Raw genomic sequence first — 24,932 nt, 5'->3', positions numbered from 1 at the left:
TATAAGAACGTATTGCAAATAGATAGGATAATAAAATAAAATATAGTGAAAACCACTTAGAGACATATCGAATGGACCTTCAACAACTCACAATCGTAATAACAAGATCTTTGGTCAATGTCCTGTGAATATGATTCTACATAGCCTTTAATTTATAAAGAAAACATTTATATAAAGCCTTTTGGAACTGCAGCTTCATCATTGGAATACCGTTCCCTTAAAAGTAAATGCTACAAAATACATCCTTGTAAACAATGACATAAAAACAAACTAACTTCGCATATCCCGTTTGACCCGATATCCAGTTTGATATCCAATAACAATTTTTCACGCATGTATTTGAAATAAATTGTTTTAGAAATAAATTTCGATTTTTGTATCATATAAATAAGTATTTTGACTACAAGTAGTCATCATCAGTATGAATTAGCTAAGTCATACTGATGATAATATTTATATAAATTAGTTTAGGACCTGGAATGATCAAACTAATTTTTGGAATTACAAACTGATCCACGGAATAAGAAATCGAATATTAAGAAAAAACGTAAGAATATTTAACGAATAGAATATTAAACGAATATTTGATGTGCATTAACAAAATTCAGTTTTAAGTTCTATATGTTCGAAGAGTTCTAATTCTGAAAATAGGAAGATATTTAAAAGACTTTTGCATAATGCGTTTTGCAAATTTATTGCATTCAGCGAACGTTTTTTAAATGTTGACATATTGACTGCTAGAAATTTATATATGGAATATATCAAGGTATATTAAATTAAGTCCCAAGTTTGTAACAGCTGGAAATAATTATTGATGCAACAATTTAAATTTTGGTATAGGTGCTCATAAAATCTCTTAACTAGTCCATTTTCGTTTTTCCGCCCGTCTCGGTGCCCGTCATCGCTTTAACTAAGAAACGAATAGAAATATCGAGCTATAACTTTTTTAGCGTGTTCAGAGCGTAAATAGTTACTTTGAGTTCGTAAATGAGCTACATAGGATTGGTTCATGGGGCCCATTTATTTAACCATAACACATAGAATAAAAGTGTATATTTAAAAAATTTGTTTGAATAATTTTCCCCTAAGGAGGTAGATAATTAGAATAAAATTTTAGTTCCCGATTTCTGCAAAATTATTCAAGAAAGAAGGTTGAAAATTCTTAAGTAGCTTCTAATAGTGAGTCTATTGATCCTAATTTCATACCAAGCTCTGGAATTCGGCAATGTCAATAGGGTATTTCAACAATTAATTAATTCAGTTTTTATAAATGTTTGGATCTATACTTGAGTCATTTTATCGAGGCCAACATTTTAAACTTTAAAGTGTGTTTTCGAGACTAGTAGTACAATTTAATGGATTCGATTTTATATTTTTGCTAAATATAAGTTATTTTAAATAAGAATTAAAAGATCGAACTACTTAAACTGTGTGCTTTAAAAAGGTACTTTGTTTTTTTTTTATATGTTGGCCTTGATAAAACAACTCAAGTTATAGCTTATATGTAATACCGATTTAAATTTCGATTTTTGCCCCAATTTGTGTAGTCCGCCACCAAATTAGCAAGGAGTAATATAAGAGCAATTACGATTAGCTAATTCATACTGATGATGACTACTTGGTAGTTGAAATACGTAATTATAAAATGCAAAAAACTGATCTAAGAAATTGAGGCAAAAATCGAAATTTATTTTGAAATATCCTAGAGTTCTCATTTATTATCTTTGATAATATTTATAAAAATACCGATTTATCAAAAATATCACTGTGTGTATTCTATGAACATTCTATACACATATTATCATCAAATAAATTATGTTTTAATAAGATTGAACGTTATCGGAAAAATATCGCAATCAATCGATGCATAGACACTGTATACTTACTTTTAAAAATAATATATTCACTGTTAGTATTATATGTTCGTACTATTATTATATAATATTCAATCATTGCCGCAGGATTATTATGAATAAATGATGTCGGAAAAATTTCATCTCGAACTTACTGTACGTATACACACATATTCAAATCATATTGTATTGGAAAAAAAAAAGTTTATCGTATTAAATTTTCATATTTTCTTCATATTGAAAATGCATGATATTATGGAAACATTTACATTACTTATTTACACAATACAATGTTTTAAATATAATTTTTATTCCGATTATTGGATTTTAAAATTTTATTCTTATAGATTTACTTATATGATATAGGTATGATAACTATCAGGGGTGAACGATTGTCATTCGCGTTCGATTAAGTTCAACCTCGAAGCTAACGTGAATGTTAACAAATTAGTAAATTAAAATTACCATTTTTACATTTTTCTGTGTAGAAAACACGCTTGAAAGATATACCTACATAATTTCTTATGACTGTGTCCATACTTTTTCTGTTGTACAAAGAAATTAGTCCGACATTTGTCGTTTCACAAGCAAGGAGCAGCGCCTCAAATTTCTAATAAACCAAAATAAAAATAAAACAAGTGAAAACAAACAATTGACTGAGTTAATTGTTGAAACACCATGTATAAACAGTGTTGATTACTCTATCACATTACACATACATACATGCGCATAATACTAAAATTTGTGCATAATATGAGCTCTCACGGGTAAACAGTGATGTTTACGAAAAAATGTTTCAAACAAAAGTTGTTTATTTTTTAATAAGAAACATTTTTTATATTTAAACTTTTGTTCTATCTAGGAGAACATAACCTAAAAATAGCACCCATTAGTCGAACAAAATTAAAACAATTACTTGTAAATCCCAAAGATAAAATCAACATGGAACAACAATCGGGAATATATTGCATTGGATGTCAAAATTGTTCGAAGAAGTATGTAGGTCAAAGTAGAAGACAAATTATCACAAGATTCAAAGAACATATGGGCCATTTAAAATATGGAAGAATTGAAAAATCATGTGTAGCCGCTCACGTTATCGAAAACGACCACAAAATCGACAAATCAAACCTTAAGCTCCTAAAATCAGTACCCAATCCTTGCGAATTAGACGCTTATGAAAGCATCTTCATTCAAAAGATGGGTAATGAAGCAATGAACTTGGACAAAGGACCTATTCCAAATTCGGATTTAATAAAAATTGCAAAATCAAGGTTGAATTTCTAAAAATTGTCAATACGTTATAAAAATAAAGGATTATTTATTTTCATGATTTATTTATAGTTTTTTAATTTAGGTTTGATTTGTAATTTATTATTTTAAACGTCAAAAAATACTCGAATGGGCTTGCGCACAAGTATCAAGCTCATTGGCCAGACTTGTAAACTGATGGCAGTTGATTGGCTAGCGCCACTGACACTACAATTTGACAGATTCTGTGAACAGTATAAATTGTAAAAACACGAAAGTAACAGTGTGCAGTCCGCCACCAAATTAGCAAAGAGTAACATTCACTAGCTAATTCTTACTGATGATGACTACTTGGTAGTCGAAAATACGTATTTTAAAAATACAAAAAACTGATCTAGGAATTGGGGCAAAAATCGAAATTTATTTCGACATATCCTAGAGTTCTCATTTATTATCTTCGATAATATTTATAATGAATAATCTACTCGTACAGAAATTTAAAGATAAAACGATCGATGAAGGAATTTTTATTATTGTGTTCCTACCTACCTATAAAAAGGTATTAAGCAATTTTGTTTAAATATATGATCTTTAAATATGAAAATATGATTTACACATCGTTGATTTGAAAAAATAATTCAAATGTAAGTGCACTACTTTACATTTTTATATAAAGATGTATTTTGCAGATTATAAAATCTATAAGTTTTTGTTATAATGGTAGTTTTATAGTGGTGTATATATTGTAAATATATGTACATAAGACTTATGGGAATATGTCTTATGGGAAAATGCTATCAAGGAAAATGTAACAACCATAGTAAATCTTAATAGTTCTATAAAAAATTTTAAGTGATTTACATTTTCCCTAATGAATCCAAAAAAATAAAACAATTAATCCTATTATTTTTGTTCACACTATTTTAATGTTTTTGTTATATTAACCTAAATATTGTAAAATATAGGTCTGATATTTTAGAAATTCTAAACCTGCAAAGTAAAAGAGCAAATATTTTTATTGATCTAAGATATAGTGGTAAAAGTTACTCGTATTTCAAAAATACCCCTTTGACGATCAAAACAAAACAAAAATTTCAATGTAATTTTCGGCTTTCTGAACAGCAATCGTACAAATTAAGGATTTTATCATAGAGGAATTTATTAGAGTAAATTTTATAAAATCCCTAATTTTTTAATGTTTGCATGATAAATTACGGTTATTATATCCTAATTATGAAAAAGGGATAATCAAAAGTATGGCTATCCCTTTACATGAACTTTTAAAAATCAAGCCTTTTTCTTTTATTGCATAAATAATGATTACAGCTCATATTACAACCTTTATATTTGCAAGGTTAAATTTTGAGGGAAAAGTAAAATATCATTAAAAAATCATCCATTTTTTATAGTTAAAAACCTGTTTCGGAAAGGCAATGGAATAACAAATGAACAGTTATTTTATCCGACTTAATTATCACCATGTTACTCAAGTTATCGACACTCAGATAATTGCCATTCTTAGAATAAACAAATATCGGATCTCTTGGAATTTGAAGTATAGGAAAGCAATCAAAAATTTTCCGAGTCCCGTGTTAAGGAACGCCCTGTTACCGAGATAATTGTTATGTAGGACGCTGACCACAATGACATCTCTACCGCTATGTCTATCTCTACATATTTTAAATGCGAAAATAAGCATGTTTGTTTGTTTGTTTGTTACGCTTTTACGCTAAAACTAGGCAATGGTTTTTAATGAAACTGTTCAGCAATATCGCTGATATATCAGAATAATACATGAGCTATAATTTATAAAGATATATTTAAAAAAAATAAAAAAATAAAATTTAATCTGACATTTACTATTTAAAATTTTTACAGAAATCTGTAATTTAAAAGTGTTCTGTAAAAATTTAAAATAGTAAACGTCAAACCAATCATAGCCAACTTTTCTGATATACTCAATGAATTATGACTATTTTGCATTTAACAAAATTGAAAACTGTGCACATCTAGAAAGGTGGAGGCTATAAAGCGGTATTTTTTACTTTTAAGCGCAACGGGTGGGTATCAGGCTAGCAAACTATAAATAAAGATCATATTATGAAAGGTCTCAATGGTGATGTTATCAGTAAATTTTTTGAGTGTAGGCCTACGGACTATAATTATATAAATAACCTTAAAATGAAAATAAGTATAAAAATTTTTAAATCGTATTCTAGGAAAATTTATAATATTTGTTTAAAAAATATATTTAAATCAATCCCATAAGAGTTTCATATGCTTCTGAAAATACATTTATAAAAATTTTTATATATTTTATAATATTACGTTTGAAAAAGAAGTTAAAACCCATAAAAAATCATTCTAAACACCATCCATAATATATTTAGACAGAGTTTTGTTCGAGTGAATCTCATACTCACATCAACATAATATACAGTTCATACATAGTACATTACAGTACGTTTATATGTAAATAAGGGTGAATTAAAAAATGTATAAAAAAAAGCTTTTTTTCATCTTAAGCTTCGTTATCTTTCACAACCCACATAAGCTGTTTGTTGAAAAATATTAAACAAAAATCGTTTTGACATGTACACATTATTTTCACATGAATTAAATTAATATTTACGATTTTTTTTTTATATTAAAGTTATTTATTTATTACCTTCGAATGTAGTGTTTGGTTCAAAATAATTTTTTTTGTGATTTGACCCTGGAATCATTACAAACAAATATTGTAGTTGCGTGTATTTTATTTTTTAAGATTTTTATATTTTAATTCGATATTTGGTTTTTTTTTTAAATTATGTTTTTATTGTTTTAGAGAAATTTTTGTTTATTTAGAGAATTCTTGAAAATTTAATACCTAAGCAGTAGAAATCAAAAAGTTGTATAAATAATTGAAGAAATATTAGTTTAGGTAAACTCAAACTGTGTATGAATATAGTACAATAAAGCATGCAAGTTTGAAACATGCCCACTTTTCAATTCTAGGTTGATTTGATGCTCTGAGCAAAAGTATGATATAACTAAATACAGACGAATAAAATGACCACTTTTCAGAAGAACCACTTTTATGTGTTTCATACCTTTAAGTAAAATATTTTTATTAGCTCACGGTAATACTTCTCAACACTAGTACTTAATTTTAAAAAATATTCTAATTTTCTCAGAAAACAATGAATTTAGTTCACAATAAATAATTAAAATAATAAAAAATAATTGTATTATTTTTTCGAACATTCGTTCATTCTCAAGAGATTAAAATTTTTTTTAAATATATCAGTTTATTTAAATATATTTAGTACTAGGGAGATGTTCAAACCAAATAATAATTATTTAAGAAACGACGAAAATGGAAAAAATTTCTAAAAAGTTAAAAAATATATAATCAAGATAATATTAGTGAAATAAATTAGCAATAATAATAAATAATTTTTATACTACCAAATTATTTAAAAATTTGTACTGGCCTACAGAACAAAACTGTTCGGTAATATGCGTTAACAATGTGCAACACATTGAATTTTGTGCGTTTATATTTATAATGATACTAGCAGTTCCGACAGACGTTGTTTTGGGGAAACGTAACTATAATTAATATACCTATACTATGCTTAGCCTACTCGCCAAACCCATTCTGCTAAAGCCATCCTGCTAAAACCATCCCGCTAAACCCCATCCCATCCCACTAATCCAAATTTTTTCTATTTATAAGATAGTCATGGCCTTACCTTCGGCCTTTGGCCTGTCTTTCGGCCTGGTTCGAGCCCTTGGCAGTGGATATAGCTCTAATAAATACCTTTTCACAATACTTGAATAATTATAAATAATACCTCAATACGATAAAAAATATATAGTAGATTGTAAGTTTTAATACAATGTAGAGTTCGTACAAAACGAAGTGGCACCGAGCAAGAGAGAGTGTATGATGTATATGTATGTGCACTCGTATCTACACTCTCTCTTGCTCGGTGCCACTTCGTTTTGTACGAACTCTAATATACGATTTATTTGCGCTCCCACCATTTAATGAAATTTAATTTTTTTTGCTTGGGAACCCTCAAAAACTTTTTTGAGGAACGAATGGTGAATCTTTACCATCATTTTATATTAGATAACCATAGATGTGAAGGAAGCGATCAGAAAACAGGACACAATTGGGAAAAACAACATGCGTATTAAAGTTAGGATTAATAAAATTTTTGAGTATAATATAAACAAGTGAAAGCAAACAATTGACGGAGTTAATTGTTGAAACACCATATATAGACAGTGTTGTATATGCAATGGTTTGTTTTTTTACGTCATGTAAGTAAAAAAAGGAAAGCCACTCTTAAATAGTCACACAGTAAATAATTTCCGCCTTTGCGGGGTAAACAGTGATGTTTATGAAAAAATGTTTCAAACAAAAGTTATAATCTTATTTGTTTAAAAGTATCATTTTTTACACTTAAACTTTTGTTTTATCTCTAACGGTTTACAAAATGGGTTCTACGACCCAAGACCCAATTGACATATGTTGCTCATTTACGAACTTGGCTTCACTTTTTACGTCCTAAGCACGCTATAAAAATTTGAGCTCGATATCTTTTTTCTTTTTTGATTATCGTGTTCACAGACAGACAGACAGACAGACAACCGGAAATGGGCTAATTATGTAATTTTATGAACACCTATAGCAAAATTTTGTTTGTAGGATCAATATTTTTAAGCTTAACAAACTTGAGGCTATACTTAGTAGACCATGATACATTTCATATACACATGGTATTTTAAATAGCTCGTGTTAAACGTCGAGTAATTTATAATAATCTTCAGGTTAATGTGATACTATTCTGTGAAGACTCGCGCATTTTACTTAATTTTAAACACTTTTTTTGTACTTTTAAGTTTATATTTTAAAAATTATATGTTTTCTCATTTCTCAGAAAGTTGGGTAGGCAATTAGGCATTCTATATCAGACTGATTAAGTCATTTTACGCCTGATAGAACTCTTTAAAAAATGAATTTAAAAAATCTTTAATACCAATTATAAAAACTAAACACTCAATTATCTTCTTTTCATTATCGGAATGGATAGTTCTTAATTTTAGTACCCAAATGTACAATGGCAATTTTATGACTTTTTTATAATATTTAAATTACTACAAGCTACTATCTTTTTTTCGACTGCATAAGTGGCTTAAAAAACTTCTTACCCCTTGTAAGTTCTGCAAGGATAACAATATGTAAACTTAGTGTATGCAAAAATATAAAACTTAAAACATAAACTCAAAATTTTGAATAAAAAAGAGGCAGTTTTTGGGTTGTATAAAAATTTGATTGTGAAACTTATATTTGTTTAGTTTGGGTTTTACCTAAGGTACATTTTTAACATTTAAAATTTAGTTCTATCTCTAACGGTTTAAAAGATGGGTCCTCCGGACCCAAGACAAACTTGAAAACTCATTTACAAACTTGACCTGACTTTTTACGTCCTGAGCACGTTTTAAAAATTTTAGCTTGATATTTTCGTTTTTGAGCTATCGTGTTGACAGACAGAACGACAGACAACCGAAAATGGACCAATTAGGTGATTTTATGAACACCTATTCTAACATTTTGTTCATAGCATCAATATTTTTAAGCGTTACAAGCTTGGGACTAAACTTAGTATACCTTGATATATTTCATATATCTATCTATACATGGTATAAAAATAACTGGAACCTGATTTTTCTAATTACCAGTAATTTGTATAAAATTCTGCAAAAACTACACAAGAATAGTCATTTTTGTTTTTTATACCTATGATTTTAGTAAAAAAGTATTTTCAACTAAAAAACTTCGATCCAAATTTTACGAATACCCATTTTATAATACACAATAAAATTTTCAAAAACCATGTTTTTTCATTCTTCAAGAATATTAAAGCGGGCATGGCATGTTAATGATAATTCGTTACTTAAAAATAATTTATTTCCAAACTTAAAGCCATAATATCCCACAGTAACAAAAAAAAAACCTTCCCTGATTTATCATGTTAATTTTGCACTATTTTCTTAGATAATTTATCATTTATTATTATATTATTATTTTCGAAAAATTATATCTTACCTAAAAAGTCTGCACTAGAAGCACCAGCGAAACCGGAAGCAGCAGCCGCTGCAAAATGACCTAAGTGTCCTAAAGGATGATGTAACATAGCAGCCGTCGCAACAGCAGCTTGTTGCACTGCATTATGTCCGGATATTACATTATTATTCGTTGCCGACGCCGTATTTGATGATGACGTAGATGACGTAGGTGGTGAATTTGATAATTGTGGTCGTAATGAACCAGTTGATTTAGTATTTGGTGTTGATAATATACTATCAATTGTAAACAATGACGAAGACGAAGATGATGTATTATTGGGTGATGTTGATTTCATCACAGGTTTAAAACCAGTTCGTGCCCCAAACAACATAGCCGCATTTATATAACCACTTGGCGATTGTCTACTGTTACCAACAACACCATTCCCTGCACTATGATGCTGATGGTGTGCTGAAGAATTCGTATGATGTGTGGTTGATGACATTGGTGATGACGTGTCAATCATTCTGGTCATCAAATATTCGTCTTCACTACACGTACCACTATATGTGTCATCTGTATTACAATTTGGAAATTCCGAAGGATTTTCAATAACCGCCAGTTTTAACGATATTTAATAAAAATTCACTACACCAAGAAATTGTCCTTAAATTAATTATTAGTCTCTAATCGTTGAGTGTGTTCAAATACACTGAACACGTTCCCAGATTGAATATACAGTTTTGAGAATGTGTGTTATTTTTTTCTTTTGGAAACACAATAGACTACCGCGGCGCACTTAAATAAAAAACTAATAAATTTTTGACTAAAATTACACTTGGAACAAATAATCTTTACATTTGAATTAAAATATTAAATTAATTATATTGTTTTACCAACACACAAGCAAATCACAGTTGAATGTTGACACACGGTGAAACAGTACCCATGAAAAAAAATTTCAATTCACTAATTTTTACGATTTACAAAAGAGAATTTTTTTTTTTTTTAATTACAATTTTTACGTTTTTTTTTAGTTTTATTTTTCCATTAAATAATTAATAAAAAAGTATTAAAAAAACAAAATTTGTGTGTCAATGATTTATGGGTGATCTTGACTCAAACAAGTTTGTTATAAATTGTTATACCTTTAAAAGTAATAATACTATTAGAGTTAGAAATTGATAAAATTGAAACCCCTCCCATGAGGAACAACCCCTATGAGAGAACCGTTACGCGCACCCCCTCTTTTATAAGGGCGGAGCATTTACATTCATTCATTCATTTATGGGGTATAAATACATGTATATATTCTATGTAATGTATAAAGGGTAGTTTTATCTCTGCCTTATTCAAGTGTCAATTGAATTTTGTTATGAACAATTCGATTTTTTTTGTCTATGGTACTTAATTTGTTCAATTTGTAAAATCTATAAATACTATTATTGTAATCATTATTAAATTTAACATTTTTTTATAAAATAATATACTGACACTGTCTTTGTAAAATATGATAAATCAATAAGAAAATTTATGGCTTAACAATTATTAGGGCAGGATCAAGTTATACGTGCTTTAAAAATTTTCGGAACCAAAAATAAATATCATATACTGTACATTTGCCGATAATTTTTTGCAAAAGCTGATTGTAAGTGATTTTAAGGAACAAGTTTTTGTTCCAAATTACCAAAGTATTTTTAAAATTAATCAGTTCTGGTTATGGAAAAAAAAGCTTGTATTGGTGCTTACAAAATGACCAACACAGAAATGAAGTTTTGACTAGTATAAAACATTTTTTATAAATATTTTTCTTTTGCGTCCGCATTCATCTATTTTTTAAGTCCATTATTATTTTGATTCTATATTCTAGCAAAAACATCCCATTCATTCTCCAAAATTAAAAATTTAATCAGAGAAATACGAACGGCGCAAAATAATAGACACCTCCTATCACTCCCCTCTTGATTGGCCCATAATTTTATTACTTCTTCCATGAGAAACTTAGCTGTTCAAAAAATTAAGAAAAAATGTGCCCCTGAGCATATATGAACTGAATCAAATTTATTTCCTTACATTTTGCTTGTTTTTCTTTCAAAACTTATTTACACTTTATCATTGGAAAATCTTCGAAAGATCGTTGTTAATGGTAACATATTATTTTCTGAATGGTGAATCTTACACCAAATTTTTTACAATACAATAATGTTGCACAAATGTTTATTGTTCACATATGAATCGCAAACCCTTTTCGACCAAATGTTCAAATATCTTCATTATTCGTGAAGACCAGAGTGTTAAAAAGACAAAAGCTAAAAGTAAAATCAAATAATCAGATGCAACCTCATATTTACGGTTTTTAATTTTCATTTCTTTCATTAAAAAAGTCCTCTACACTTTTCTGAAATTTGAAAAAATTTACAGTTTTTGGCTCTTTCGTTATCCAGTCGTTTGTTTAAGTCCATCAACAGAACACACTCAAGTAATATTAAAAATTTTTTATAATGAAATCATAATTTAATATCTCGGTTGACAGCTACAGAGAAAATTAATTGAATAAACATTTTTTTGCTTCAATTGCCTAAACTTAACTTGTTATGTAAATAAATTCCTAATAAGATAAATGAAACTTACTGAATATACAAATTTTTCGAAATAATTGATGAAAGTTTTATTCATACTATCTTACTCCTATTTTAAGTATTGTTATTTTACTTTTCTGCAATAAATAATGTAAAATTATCAACTATGCCTAAAGCTTAAAGTTAAATCGATATTCTACGAAAAACAAATGGATATAGCATTTAATAGAACTTGGTATTATACTATTATATACAGGTAAGTAAATCAAGCCTTTATTGGTTTCTGATATAAATTATTATATAATTAAGTACCTACAAAATTGAATCGCTTAAAATTATAATCATACAAAATTTAACTTCTCAACCATCAACCAAGTTATTATTTAGATTCGGTTCATGTGTGTCTACATACAGTGTGTCTTATTAAATCGGCACCAGATGGAAAACTTACTATTTGTTCTATGAAGTTATTCTATGTAAAAAGTTGCTGCTTGATCTATAGAAATGGCAAAATACAAAAAATAATATATACCTAGTCATATATTATTTTTTTACAATCGTATACAAGGCGAGAGTAAATTTTAAGAGTAAAGTACCTTTATTTTTTACACTATCATTTATTTGTTGGGAAATTATTAGAGAATTTTTGAGTTGATTCTAATTGAAAACTACGGTCAGATGCCTAATATTATCCATCTACCATGAAAAAATAGATTTTGTTATTTGTACTAACTCTTCTCCGTAATCTGTATTAGATAGAATTAAATAGCATTGATATAATTTGTGTCAATAGATCGAAATTTAATAAAGCATTCATCTACACGCCGGCTGATGCTCTGAAAAAAACAAATGAAGAGAAGAGTAAAAATTACAAAATTTGTTTTTTCATAGTAGATGGAAAATATTGAATATCGGAACGTAGTTTTCAATTATAATCAACTCTCCTTTATAAAGATTGTCCATCTTATAAAAAATAAATGTATACTTGACTTCTAAACAAAATTATTCCACAAACCAAGTATACGAATGCAAAAACTTGATATCTGATTATTTCAATTTCCGTTTCAGGTTATGCAGAACTTTTTCTCAGAAATAACTTTTTTTCATAACACGAAGAATAAACAAGTTTTCCATATGGTGCTAACTTAATTATAGACACACACTATATTGAAAATTTGTACATCCTCTCCCCTTCAAAGTTAAATACTTCGTTGCTTCTAATTCTATTACCTAAAGCATATGCGAGCTATCAAAAATCAAGAATACACTTCTGTGTAGTTTTCAGATTGAGAAAACATGTCACATTTGTTTCAGCTTTAGTATATATATCGCAACAAGATTATTAAAGTCGCTTTATTACAATAATCTAGATTTATTACATTGCGGATTATAATTTGATTTTTAATCATTACATCAAATTTTCAGAATGAAACTTCTACTAAATCATAAAAATAGATGCAGAAATGAACCTGATTGCTCCTAAAAATGAGAATTCTCTTTCAAAGATCTCGTACGAATCCTAAATTTTACCATATAGGAGATTGCAAGCTTGACGAAGCTGCACAAAGAGTCATATTGTGCAAGCATCATATATATAATACTTCTACTATAAGCCAGCGCTCTACTTTCGCTTATTGAAAGAATAGTCACGGGGAGAGTGACTGTTCTTCGTTATCGTTTCGTCGTTATCGCTCAAGCAATCAGCACCGTAGTTAATTTTATTTCAAAGTCAGGCTCAAATAGATAAATTCATAAACATAAAACTTCTTGTATTATTATCTCTATTTTATGAAATTAACCAATTTCAATAACTTAATAATAATCAATAACTTAATAATTCAATCCGGGAGCCATATAAATTTAGAGAATAAGGAAGTTATATTCCGTGTTTTAAAGACACTTACTTTTTTAACTAGTTCCTTTTTTTTTTACCTTAGTATGCCATATTAAGTACACCCCTGAATATTAAGTCAAAGATGGCAAAAATTTTACCTCGACCGAGGCGTGGGTAGTCAACGTTCTACCTCGTTTTGGTATCACCTCGCCTAGCCTCGTACCTAGCTTTTTTATAATTTTATAATGTTCACTATTCTCGGTTCGCCTCGACCGAGGTTGAATGTTGACTAGCTTCGGCTCAGCCGAGATAAAATTTTTGCCATCTTTGATTTAATTTTCATGAGTGTACATAATATGGCATACTATGGTAAAAAAGAAACCTCGAGAAACACTACCAATATCGCCTTAAATAGCCTTAAATGGAGAATCCTTGGCATACATTGCCAAACAATTTGTTCAAGCGATGTATTGGCAATATTCTCAAAAATATACTTTTTTTCCATAGTTTCAACACCACTGTATCTAAAAATTGTACGTATTTCTTATAATCAGGATACTTTGGAGATTTAAATGAAGCTAAGATGAAATAAACCGAGGCTGGTAAATTTCCATACATTTTATGCGATTTTTTTTAAAAAGAGTACACATGTTGCATTTAGATCTATGGAAACTTTTCTACTAAAGTGTTCATGGCACTATTTTAAACACTATTATATTGTCTAACAAAAATATACCCCTCGATTCATAATCGTATACATATATGTTGTGTAGCATACAATACCTATATATACAACCAATGACAAAAGTGCACAAGGGATGATTCCAAGTTCATTCAAAGTTAAGGGGTGGAGCAGTAGTAACTGCCTCGAGTCTCGTTTATACATAAATGTGTAATAGATAGATAGATAGATATAAAATAATATTGTATATTTTTCATACGTATATACATATGTATAGATAATAGTGTAGTTAAATATCATGTTACTATAATTTTAACTTATTGTATAGTATTAAAATTACTATATCCTTAATTTGATATATTACATACATTATAATCGAGTTATTTTATTTTGTAATCGATTAACAAGGATATAACTGATTTATGTACTTCAAACTTTTTTTAAATAGATAAACTTTTTTTAAATAAGTTGCCTGTTTTATAATTTTTTTTTTCGAAAGTTTATTAAAAATTACTGAGAAAAATTCGAAAAAAAGTTTTTTTAAATTGATTTTTCATGTAATTTTACAGTTGAAAATGGTTTTTCTAAACTATAAATTCAAACGCTAGTGACGTCAACACATCGTTTTAGTAACGCCACCGAATAAAGAAATGATAGAGTAACATGCATATTGATAAATGGTTCGTTTTTAACTTGCTTTCACTATATTACAACGTAATTTTCCAAAGAAACAAGTTGAAAAATGTGAATTTAGCGTGATTCAGATTGGCTCACAGCCTCAACGCATGTTAATACGACACTACCTTTTTATACCATGATGTATATGAAATATATCAAGGTATACTAAGTTTAGTCCCAAGGTATACTAAGATACACAAAGAAAATTTTTTACTGTCCGTAAGAAAAATTGTATTAGCTGAAGAACGCGAACAAAAAGATAATTACTCCTTTAGTATCGCTACGTATAATGGATGCTATAATAACTAGTATAGGTTACGATACTACATTTTTCTCTCAAAAGGTATTAACACTTTAAAGCTTGATCATTTGGTATGAAACGGATGAAATTGCAAGTTTTTACTTGAGATAGTTAGCCGATACAGTCATTTGTTTCTAGTTCCAAACTTAACCTATTATAAAAAAATTTTAAAACAAAGTGCAAAAAAGAAAAAAAATTATTTTTCAAACAATTTAAAAATAATAAGAAATTTAGAAAATAACTAGGTAGTTCAAGCTATTTTATTAATTCGAACAACCTGTATTTAGAAAACGAAACTTGAAAATACATTACCATGTATTAAATTTTCCTCATTAAAATATTAAACATCCTTTATACTTTGAATATAACATATTCGAATTAAGTGGGAATAAAAATATAATAGTCTAGATTTCTCAAGTACAAAATTAAGAAATAATACATATTTGGTAACATCATATAGTCACAATTTTAATTTCAACATCCGCTATTTACCAGTCTAATTCAAGTTTTGTTTTTTTAAGTGTAGATTGCACATTTTTGCTTTAGATAAAACAACGTTGCAATTCCGAAAGATCGGGATATCTGTGTCACAGTTAGAGATAAAATAATTCGATTTTGAACATTCGATTTCAAGTAAAAATTATATCTGAAAGTTTTAGCTCATTGATAACGGAGGTATAAAGAAAAATTAAGCTTAGATATCAAGGCCTTTAAGAACGGTTGCCAAAGTTACAAATTTTTTTTCAGATGATAGATCAAAATTTTTTTTTATTTAAATTATTCCGCCGATTTTTAAGAGCTAAAAAGTTAAATTAATAAAAACACTTTATTGTAATTAAGTAAATTTTCTTATAGGCAACCAGTTCTGCTTGTTAACAGATACAGAAAATATACAAATAGTCAATACAATATTCAAATTTATGGTGAGAGTACTTGAATCTTTCAATTTCAAAACAAATAGCTAGTTTTCTTTGGCTTTATGCATTTAACTGCGCTCCCGCCATTATACAGCCTAATGCATCGAATACCTGTGACAGTAAATTCAAACCAGTGACGTCAACACGTCGCTTTAGTAACGCCCCCGCACGAATAAATGATAAAATAACGTGTAGAATGATAAATGCTTTGTCTCTTAATTTATTTCCACTATATAAAAACGTAATTTTCCAACGAAACAAGCCAAAAAACACGTAAAAAACAGGTTTAAAACACGTACACACATGATTCTGATTGGCTCACAACCTTAACGGGTGTAATTTGTTATAACATCCAAAGACAAGTCGTTATTTTTATTCAAATATATAACTAAGTATTTTTTATTAATAATTAATAAAAAATTATTCTTCTAGATGAACTAAAAAGTTGAAAATAATTTCTTTAAATTCAAAAAAATCATTTTATCGTAAAAAAGCGTGGGATGTAAAATTTCAATTATTGTAAATATTTAATTGTCAGATATTGGCAAAAGTAAAGTCGTTATAAAATATCTTAAAAGCACTCCACGCTTTTTTACGATAAAATGATTTTTTTGAATTTAAAGAAGTTCAGCTAGTTACAAAAGCCTGTTTTTGAGTTTTGTAAAACTATTATTTATTTTGTGTTTTTAAGTTTTATAGACTATTAATTATTTATCAAAAATTCAGTAAAAAATATGGTGGGAGCGCAAATAAATGTATATTTTTCAGATATGGAAATCGTTATTCCTGAAAATGCTGACCAGGATAATCAAATAAATTTATTAAATTATTGTATTGTCATCGGTCTTTGATAATTATTCCAAATTTAGAGTTAACCCGACGTTTTGAAAGGGTCAAAATAATGGGTCAAAGGTTCCGTTACATACTAATATACGTATGAAGCTAATAAAAGCGTGTTAAAAATCAAGGCAGCAATTTCAATTCATTTAACAGATGTTGTTCATCAATATCTGATCTTTTTTTTTGTTCTACATTAAAACATTGTGATTTTTTTACCCTTCAACTTTCAATATTTTACAAAAATGAAAACTTGTTATTGAGTTCTGTTAACAAATCGAATCTGTGTTGTTTAACATCAATTAAATTTTTTTAGTAAGAACATCTAAATTGGCTATATTTTTATGCCAAAACTAGCAGATTACACATCTCATGTGTATAAGGTTATTATCGGTTCTGATAATAGTTCCTACATTACTTCTTTGATAAATTTAATAGACATATCGTTAGCTAAAATTATTAAATTTATATGTACACAATTTAATAATCACTTTTAAGACTTATTTATTTTTTTAATCTTTTAAAAAAATAATCTTTTTGAACTCAAATACCATAATTCGTTTGAAATATTCCGAAATTTTTTTATATACAAACAATATACAAACATTCAAATAGTTTCTATTAGAAAATTCGTTCCGCACTTCGAATAATAATGATATTATAATGAAACTCAGTATACATATTTTATTATAAATTTCTTTCGAAAAACATTTATTATTTTATAACAAAATTCTTTTCTATTTTACAAAAAAAGAAATAACACAAAAAGAATCTTAAACGATATTTGAACATGTTTGTTATAATATAGTCAATAAGTAATTTTATTTATTGAAGTCAAGCAGAAATATTTTTTGTATATGAATAAGTTACCATGTAAAAGTATTTGAATTTAGTGTAAGAAGTTTTCCAAATATTCTTTTGAAATTTTATCTTTTAACACAATTTTGGTTATTGATTTTGAAAAAATTCTTTTTTCTTACTTTGTTGCTTGACCAATAGATAAATTGTATGTCTAGTTTTGTATACATTAATTCAGCAAACACATTTTTAAGTAGATCTTTTGTGTAAATTAAAATGGGCGTAAACAGGCGGGTATATTTTTGTTAATAAAAACTAATTTACTGATCAAAATATTAAAATATTATTTATGTTAAATGCTAGTTTACTGAAAAAGATCTAAAACCAGAGTTGCTATTAATTTGTGAGAAAAAAAAACCCTTTTGAAAAATAACTGCAATCCGTTTTACTTTATACCCCATATAGAAACTATACCAATGACGACGATGGAATCGAAGGTGGGACAGCTTTGATTATCAAATAATTTGCTACTCTTCGTCCTTCCTTGGGTAAGACTAATAAAACAAGTCATGGTTTTTGAGTCTTCGTCTCAACCTAGACCAAGGGTAATTAAAATCAAATCAAGGCTTGATTTGCCAACCCTTATCCAATTCACTAATAAATCTTATGTTAGTACCTACTAGCCTTGGTAGGCCAGCAAATAACAGATTATCACAAGATTCAAATAAAAAATAAACATAATATTATCCAAAAACGTGATAAATTTTTTGCTTGCACCCAGGCGTGAAACAATGGGACGATGCTATCATTTGATGATAATTCGAGATTGAGCCACACATGTTTTTATTCTTAACAATCTTAGTCCAGACGAATTTTTTTATTTTAGAAGTAAGATTTAGACTTCATCCAAGAAATATTTGCTACGTTTTTGACGAATCTTGTTGCTTTGAGGTCCTTTGGATTCATATGTATCCCAGCTATTTTGTAAAGCTTTCTAAAACGTTTGGCTTTTCATTGAATTAACTTTAAGATAAACCTATTTTGCTTCTTTTCTTTTTTAAGTAAGGTAAAGAAAATAGATAATTTGATGACAAAGTTACACTTTGTAAAGACAAACATTTTTCAATAATTCTCAATATTTTTCGTAATATTTTACCGGCTTGACAAGTTCAAAATAAAGAACTACGAAAATGAGAAAAAGGTTATAATCTAAAATAAATTAAGCCAACCTGTATAAGCTAAAGGATGTCCAAGGGCTATTGTGTTGGACTATAATCTAAGCCCATTGATCTCTATTAAATAGTCAGATTGAAGCAATTGAAGCTTCCGCTGCTTCACCCGGACAATTTACATGACCTTGGCCCAATATTATTATAAGTCGATTATCTTAGTGATTATTAAAATAAATACATGATGAAATGGAAATGTGATTAATATTGATATTTGTGATCTTCGTTAGCATCTTGAATGTTTTGCTAACAGTATTTCGAATTTGTTAGATGAAAATGAATCTGTAATTTAAAGAAAATTATTCATACATTTAATAATTTTCCCATATCCCTCTACCCTCCCTTTGCCCAACTGCTTTCTCCATAGATAGAACGTTCGATTTTTGTATTTCATACTTTATTTATATAATAATAATAAATATAATACAAATCATTCATTGTATTTCAAGTGTCATATTCCATATTCATCCTTCAAGAGAATTTTCATTTTCTACCCCCAATCTGTCTAATATGTATTATATTCGCACTAAACATGTACACACATACATAGATGTATATGTCACAGTCAAAACTCAAAAGTACTTTTGACTGTAAATTTGCGTACAAAAGCGGAAAACAATCCGACACAAAAACAACGGTACCAAAACACTTCAGTTTAAACAACTCAGTACAAAAACAGCTCGCGTTAACTCTGAGACTGCGTTCACTCACTGATCCACGACTTGGCTCTGTCTGTAATGGGATCGAGTTAACAATGGGTTGGGTTATTTTTACTTTTAAGCTAACCCCGTTCACTCACTGATCTACGGATTGACAATGCCTTTATTGAAGTTGAGTTAGCATGGATCTGCGGATTTTTACCGGAGTTGTAATGTCGGAGTTTATTTGGTAAGTTACCTCGCTAGAGATTCAGTAAAATTTGCTTTTAATGAAAACAATTGCGTTATAGTTTTTTTAATGATTATTATAACTTTAATTGAAGTTAAAATAACTGAAGTAAAAATAGGCAAAAATCAGTAAGTAAAAACCACCTTTGACCAACTTCATTCAGTAGCTGTTATTTCAGTCAAAAGTACTATTGTCGAAAGACTTTGGTCAAAAATACTTTTGACTGATTTTGCTAGTTACAAGTAGTTTTGACCGGTTAACAGTTTTGACTGTAACATATATTATATGTTTAACACAATTATATGTATAACTGTGAAACATTACACATACTGTTAACGCTCTTAAAATATCATACATTAGGTCAATGAAATTTAGCTGAAAATTTAATAGAATAGTAAATATCTTTGTTATTATATCTTAGATATACAAGGTTGGTCATTTTAATCTATAATTTCTAAAAGCTCGTATTGTATTTAATCAATCAAAAAATAACTTGAATAAAAATTGTAAAAATTGTAAATGTTGATGAGGGTCATAAAGTTTTGGCATCAGATGAGACGTAGTTCTTCGGGTTGCTTTAATATCCAATTTAAATCCTAAACGGTAAGAAATAGATAAATAGTTTGAAAGAAAAAAAAAAATTTTGTTTGAAATATTTTTTCGAAAAACGTTAGCTTTCAGAGGAAATGAGACTTAAAAATATGTTATTATTATATTTAATCAAAAGAAAATACGCTTTAAGTTTATCGATAAAAGTAGGTCATGGACACAAACGAATGTTTTGCCCTTGATAACCTTTGGTTAAAGCCTTGTTCCGTAGTTAGTGTGCTTTCTTTCGATTAAATGCAATAAGGGCATATTTTAAGTCGTATCTCCTCCGAAAGCTGACGATTTTCGAAGAAATGGTTTAGAAGAAATATGTATTTTTTATAAGGATCAACTTTCTAGTTTAAAGTGTTATTCTATCTCTTACCGTTTAGGATCTAAATTGACTAGTAAAGAAACCCGAAGAAGTAGGTCCAATATGATGTCAGAATATCCCCAGAATGTGTCCTACCAAACTCTACAACTTTTGTTTAAGTTATTTTTTGATTGGTTAACTACAAAACAAGCTATTAGCCATTTAAGATTAAAATGACCCCTATGACGACACATGTTTTGAACGTTGTAGAACACTCTTGGGGATTTTAGAACATTTAGAAAAGAACATTCTCGAACATATGAAGACTCTGATACATTTAAAAATATCTCAGATCATTCTTATTCAAAAGAAACCATTCTTAATTATTCACGATTATTCAATACCAAGTTCAATAATTATTGATTATTCTAAATCATTTCAAATTATCTAAAGTTTCGAAGGATGCCGAAATTTTCTGGGAAACATCTAAAAGAGGTTTAATTTTTGTTACTAGATGACACACTAAACGTCACAAAATCCTAAAATCTACTCTTGAGTAGAATTAGCTAGAAAAAGGTAGATAGACAGAATGGTCGATTTACATCTAGGCATATAAATATCACGAGTATGACAGAATACATGCGTTAAACAATGCATCTAAGTGAGAGGTATTATATACATGTGTTGAAGCTTCGATATGCGTTGAGATAGTTGTAAGACGCTTGGAGAGTGGGAGTTTCTAAGCCACTTTTGCATTTTCATATAACACCCTCAATACCTCTTACTTAGATGCACTGTTTAACGCATGTACTCTGTCATACTCGTGATATTTATAGGCCTAGATGTAAATCGAACATTCTGTATAACTGTCTATTCCAGCAAACGTTACGAAAAAATGTTTCAAACAAAAGTTGTTAATTTTTTTATAATTAATATTTTGTGCTATCTTTAACGGTTTACAAGATAAGTCATACGAATAAAATACCCAATTGACCTTTGCTGCTCATTTCCGAACTAAGCCACACTTTTTACGTTTTTACCTATACCTACCAAAAATTTGTTCATTGCATCAATGTTTTTAAGCGTTACAAACTTGGGACTAAACTTAATATACCTTGATATTTATTACATATATGCAATTTGATGTAATTACCCTACAAAACGTATTACGTGTTAATATATTGTCCTGATTATGAACTGTAAAGATGCTGAAAATTTCACTTTGATTTTCAGATAAATTAAAACAAATTCGCTATACTGACAAGTTAATGAATTTTTCAACTCTATCAAAACGTAAACTCATTGATTATTTAAAGAGCTTTTTAGAGATTGAGTTTTATATGGATGTAATAATAAAATATATAATACACCTTTTTTTTCTCTCATATAAAATGTGTGATGTTATATCACACAATACCAATGTACTAGATATAGACGAACAACTAATTGTTCCATCAGCTCAAGTATCATTATCTAGCTCTTTGTGTTATGTGGTGTGTCATATAAAGAATTGCTATTAACTTATTTAATTGCTTTTCATATCACAATCATGATGATGGGTGTTTAACGGTTTGTTTATTATATAAATATAAATGATTTTCTTTTTATTTTTAATACTACTATATTATTATATAGATATAATTTTCATTTGTGAAAATGAAAATATGAGAAAACACTTGAAAGACCAAATTATAAAACGACAAATTTCTTAACTCTGCACAAAAGATTTTTTAAATAAGCTTTTATTAATTTTAACTTGCTTTATGGACAAAATTTTTCAATTAATTCTTCACCCACTGATAATTATCGTATCGACTAGAAAGAAACCATGAGAAATATAAATTCGAATGGCTGAATAGAATAGATGGAGAAAACATGTTTCGTGGGCGGGAGTGCTGGTAAATGTTATATTTTACTTAATATTAAAATTTAAAAACTATAAGTAAACAAGTGAAAACAAACAATTGATTGAGTTAATTGTTGAAATACCATGTAAAGACAGTGTTGGTTACGCAATCGTTTGTTTTTTTACATCATATAAGAAAAGAAAGATCGCCAAACATCCATACATAGATGTCACACACACTTAAGGATGTTCCAGCATGGTATTTGCAGTTTCTATGTTAAAGCAATGGTACAATTTTTTTTTCGACAGAATTTAACGAAAAATTAAATTTAAGAATTTAATAATGCTTACTATTAATTCCCAAAGTTTCAGAAATTTTGACCGTTTAAAATGGGAAATAATTATGCCAACGTCCCAATTTCGATCAATTTACGTCAAAATTAATATCTCGAAAGTGAAAATTAATTTCTAAATTTTTTTTTAGAATTGTATTGTATAAACATTTTTTTCTACTTTTTCTTCAATATATAATAATATCATAAAAAATAGTTGGAGAGACCGGACATTTTACATGCTTTAAATTGGACATGACCCTCAAAATCGCGAACTTTGTCTTTAAATATCTCGCGATCTAAACGGTCAAAAATTATGAAATTTTAGGAATTCATAAATAAAGCTATTATAAACCCGAGAAAAAAAATTCGGCCAAATCTGTCGAAAAGTGATTTCATGCTGGTACTACCTTAACAGATATTCCCATACAATACAAAATATATAATTTGTTTCAAACAAAAATGTTTCTATCAAATTTGATGTAATTATTTACCCAAAAATGAGTTTCAAACAAAAATGTTTCAAATAAAAGTTGTTTTTATATGGATCATTTTTTACATCTAAATTTTTGTTCTATCTCGGGTCCTTTGTTTTAACGGTTTACAAAATGGGTCCTACGACCCAAGATCCAATTGACCTATGTAACTCATTTACGAACACGACCTCACTATTTATGTTCTGAGCACGATTATCTTTTTTCTTTTTTGAGCTATCGTGTTGACAAAAAGACAGGCGAACAGACAATCGAAAATGGACTAATTAGGTGATTTTATGAACACCTATACGAAAATTTTATTCGTAACGTCAATATTTTTAAGCGGAGTACAAAATTGGGACTAAACTTAAACTTAAAGTATACCTTGTATATTTCATGTACATGGTATAAAAATTCCACTACATATAAGATAAAACAATAATGAAATACACCGAAATTATCAGCATCAAAATCGCAATTATCAGCAAAAAGAAATTTTTCGAACTGATTTTACTTACAACAGATTTGACTTTCTCACCTATTTCATTGTTTGTTTCATATTTGCATAGTCGGATTTCAATTTGGATTTAATTCAAATATTTTATACTTTTTAACAGCCCTTATATAAGTTGTATTTGTTACACAGGCCAATTCTTTTTTCACCTCATTGCTAAAGTTTTCGTAGCCACCATTACCTGGGAAAAAAGCATTTAGAATAATAGAAAACAACAAGGAAAATTCAAAATATTTCTAGAATCGTTACCAATTTCTAGGACTGTTAGATATTTTTTTTTCTTTTTTTTTTTCTTTTTTCTGGCATTCATTTTTTATCAAAAGTACTTACTTACACAAAATAAAGCATGGTTTTCGAGAAAATAAATCAGTTTTAGGCCCCTAAAAATTGAGGAAGGACTAAAGATAGGTACCTATTTACTATACAAGTTTTTATATTTTTGACAAAATATAGCAGGTAGCGTGGAAGGTTAGGGTTGTTGATGTATTTAGCCTAATTTTATGCCGACCCGATTCAATTTTTTCATTATGCAAATTAATTTTATTTTTATATCCAATCGGATAAAAAAAAAACAATTTAAAAAATACATTATAGAAGTACCCACCTAATGAGAAAAATAAATTAAAATTATTAATTCGAAACACAAACGTATAAAAAATAAACCACCTATTTTTAATAAGGATGACGACAGGTTTAAAAGTTTTGTCATGATAATGGCATAGCATAGGTATATATACAACAAAGCTTCCTGGCTTATTTAATAGGAATAAGTAATGTTGATTATAATATGATGAGTAAGTAAATACTGTTTATATAACAATACTATTGTTACAAATACATATATACACACCATGGTTGCACATTAAAAAGCTTGAAGGGGTGATAAATACGGTGACATTACCAACACAACATTGGAGCTTTTCTTTCTATGATTTAATACATAAATATACAG

At 28.2% G+C, this 24,932-nt stretch overlaps 1 protein-coding gene across 1 annotated transcript in view; it reads right to left on the bottom strand.

The window, feature by feature from the left end:
- LOC123305153 (homeobox protein goosecoid) overlaps positions 1-9,694 on the bottom strand; it is a 72,441-nt gene extending 62,747 nt beyond the window's left edge. Inside the window, exon 1 of the mRNA XM_044886785.1 lies at positions 9,208-9,694. Within this exon, the coding sequence (XP_044742720.1) occupies positions 9,208-9,694 (487 nt within the window). The remainder of the gene's footprint in view (positions 1-9,207) is intronic.
- Positions 9,695-24,932: the final 15,238 nt, after the last annotated feature.

Source organism: Chrysoperla carnea, chromosome 1 (assembly GCF_905475395.1).
Source record: "Chrysoperla carnea chromosome 1, inChrCarn1.1, whole genome shotgun sequence".
Classification (NCBI taxonomy): Eukaryota; Metazoa; Arthropoda; class Insecta; order Neuroptera; family Chrysopidae; genus Chrysoperla; species Chrysoperla carnea.
This window is presented reverse-complemented; position numbering and strand designations above follow the sequence as displayed.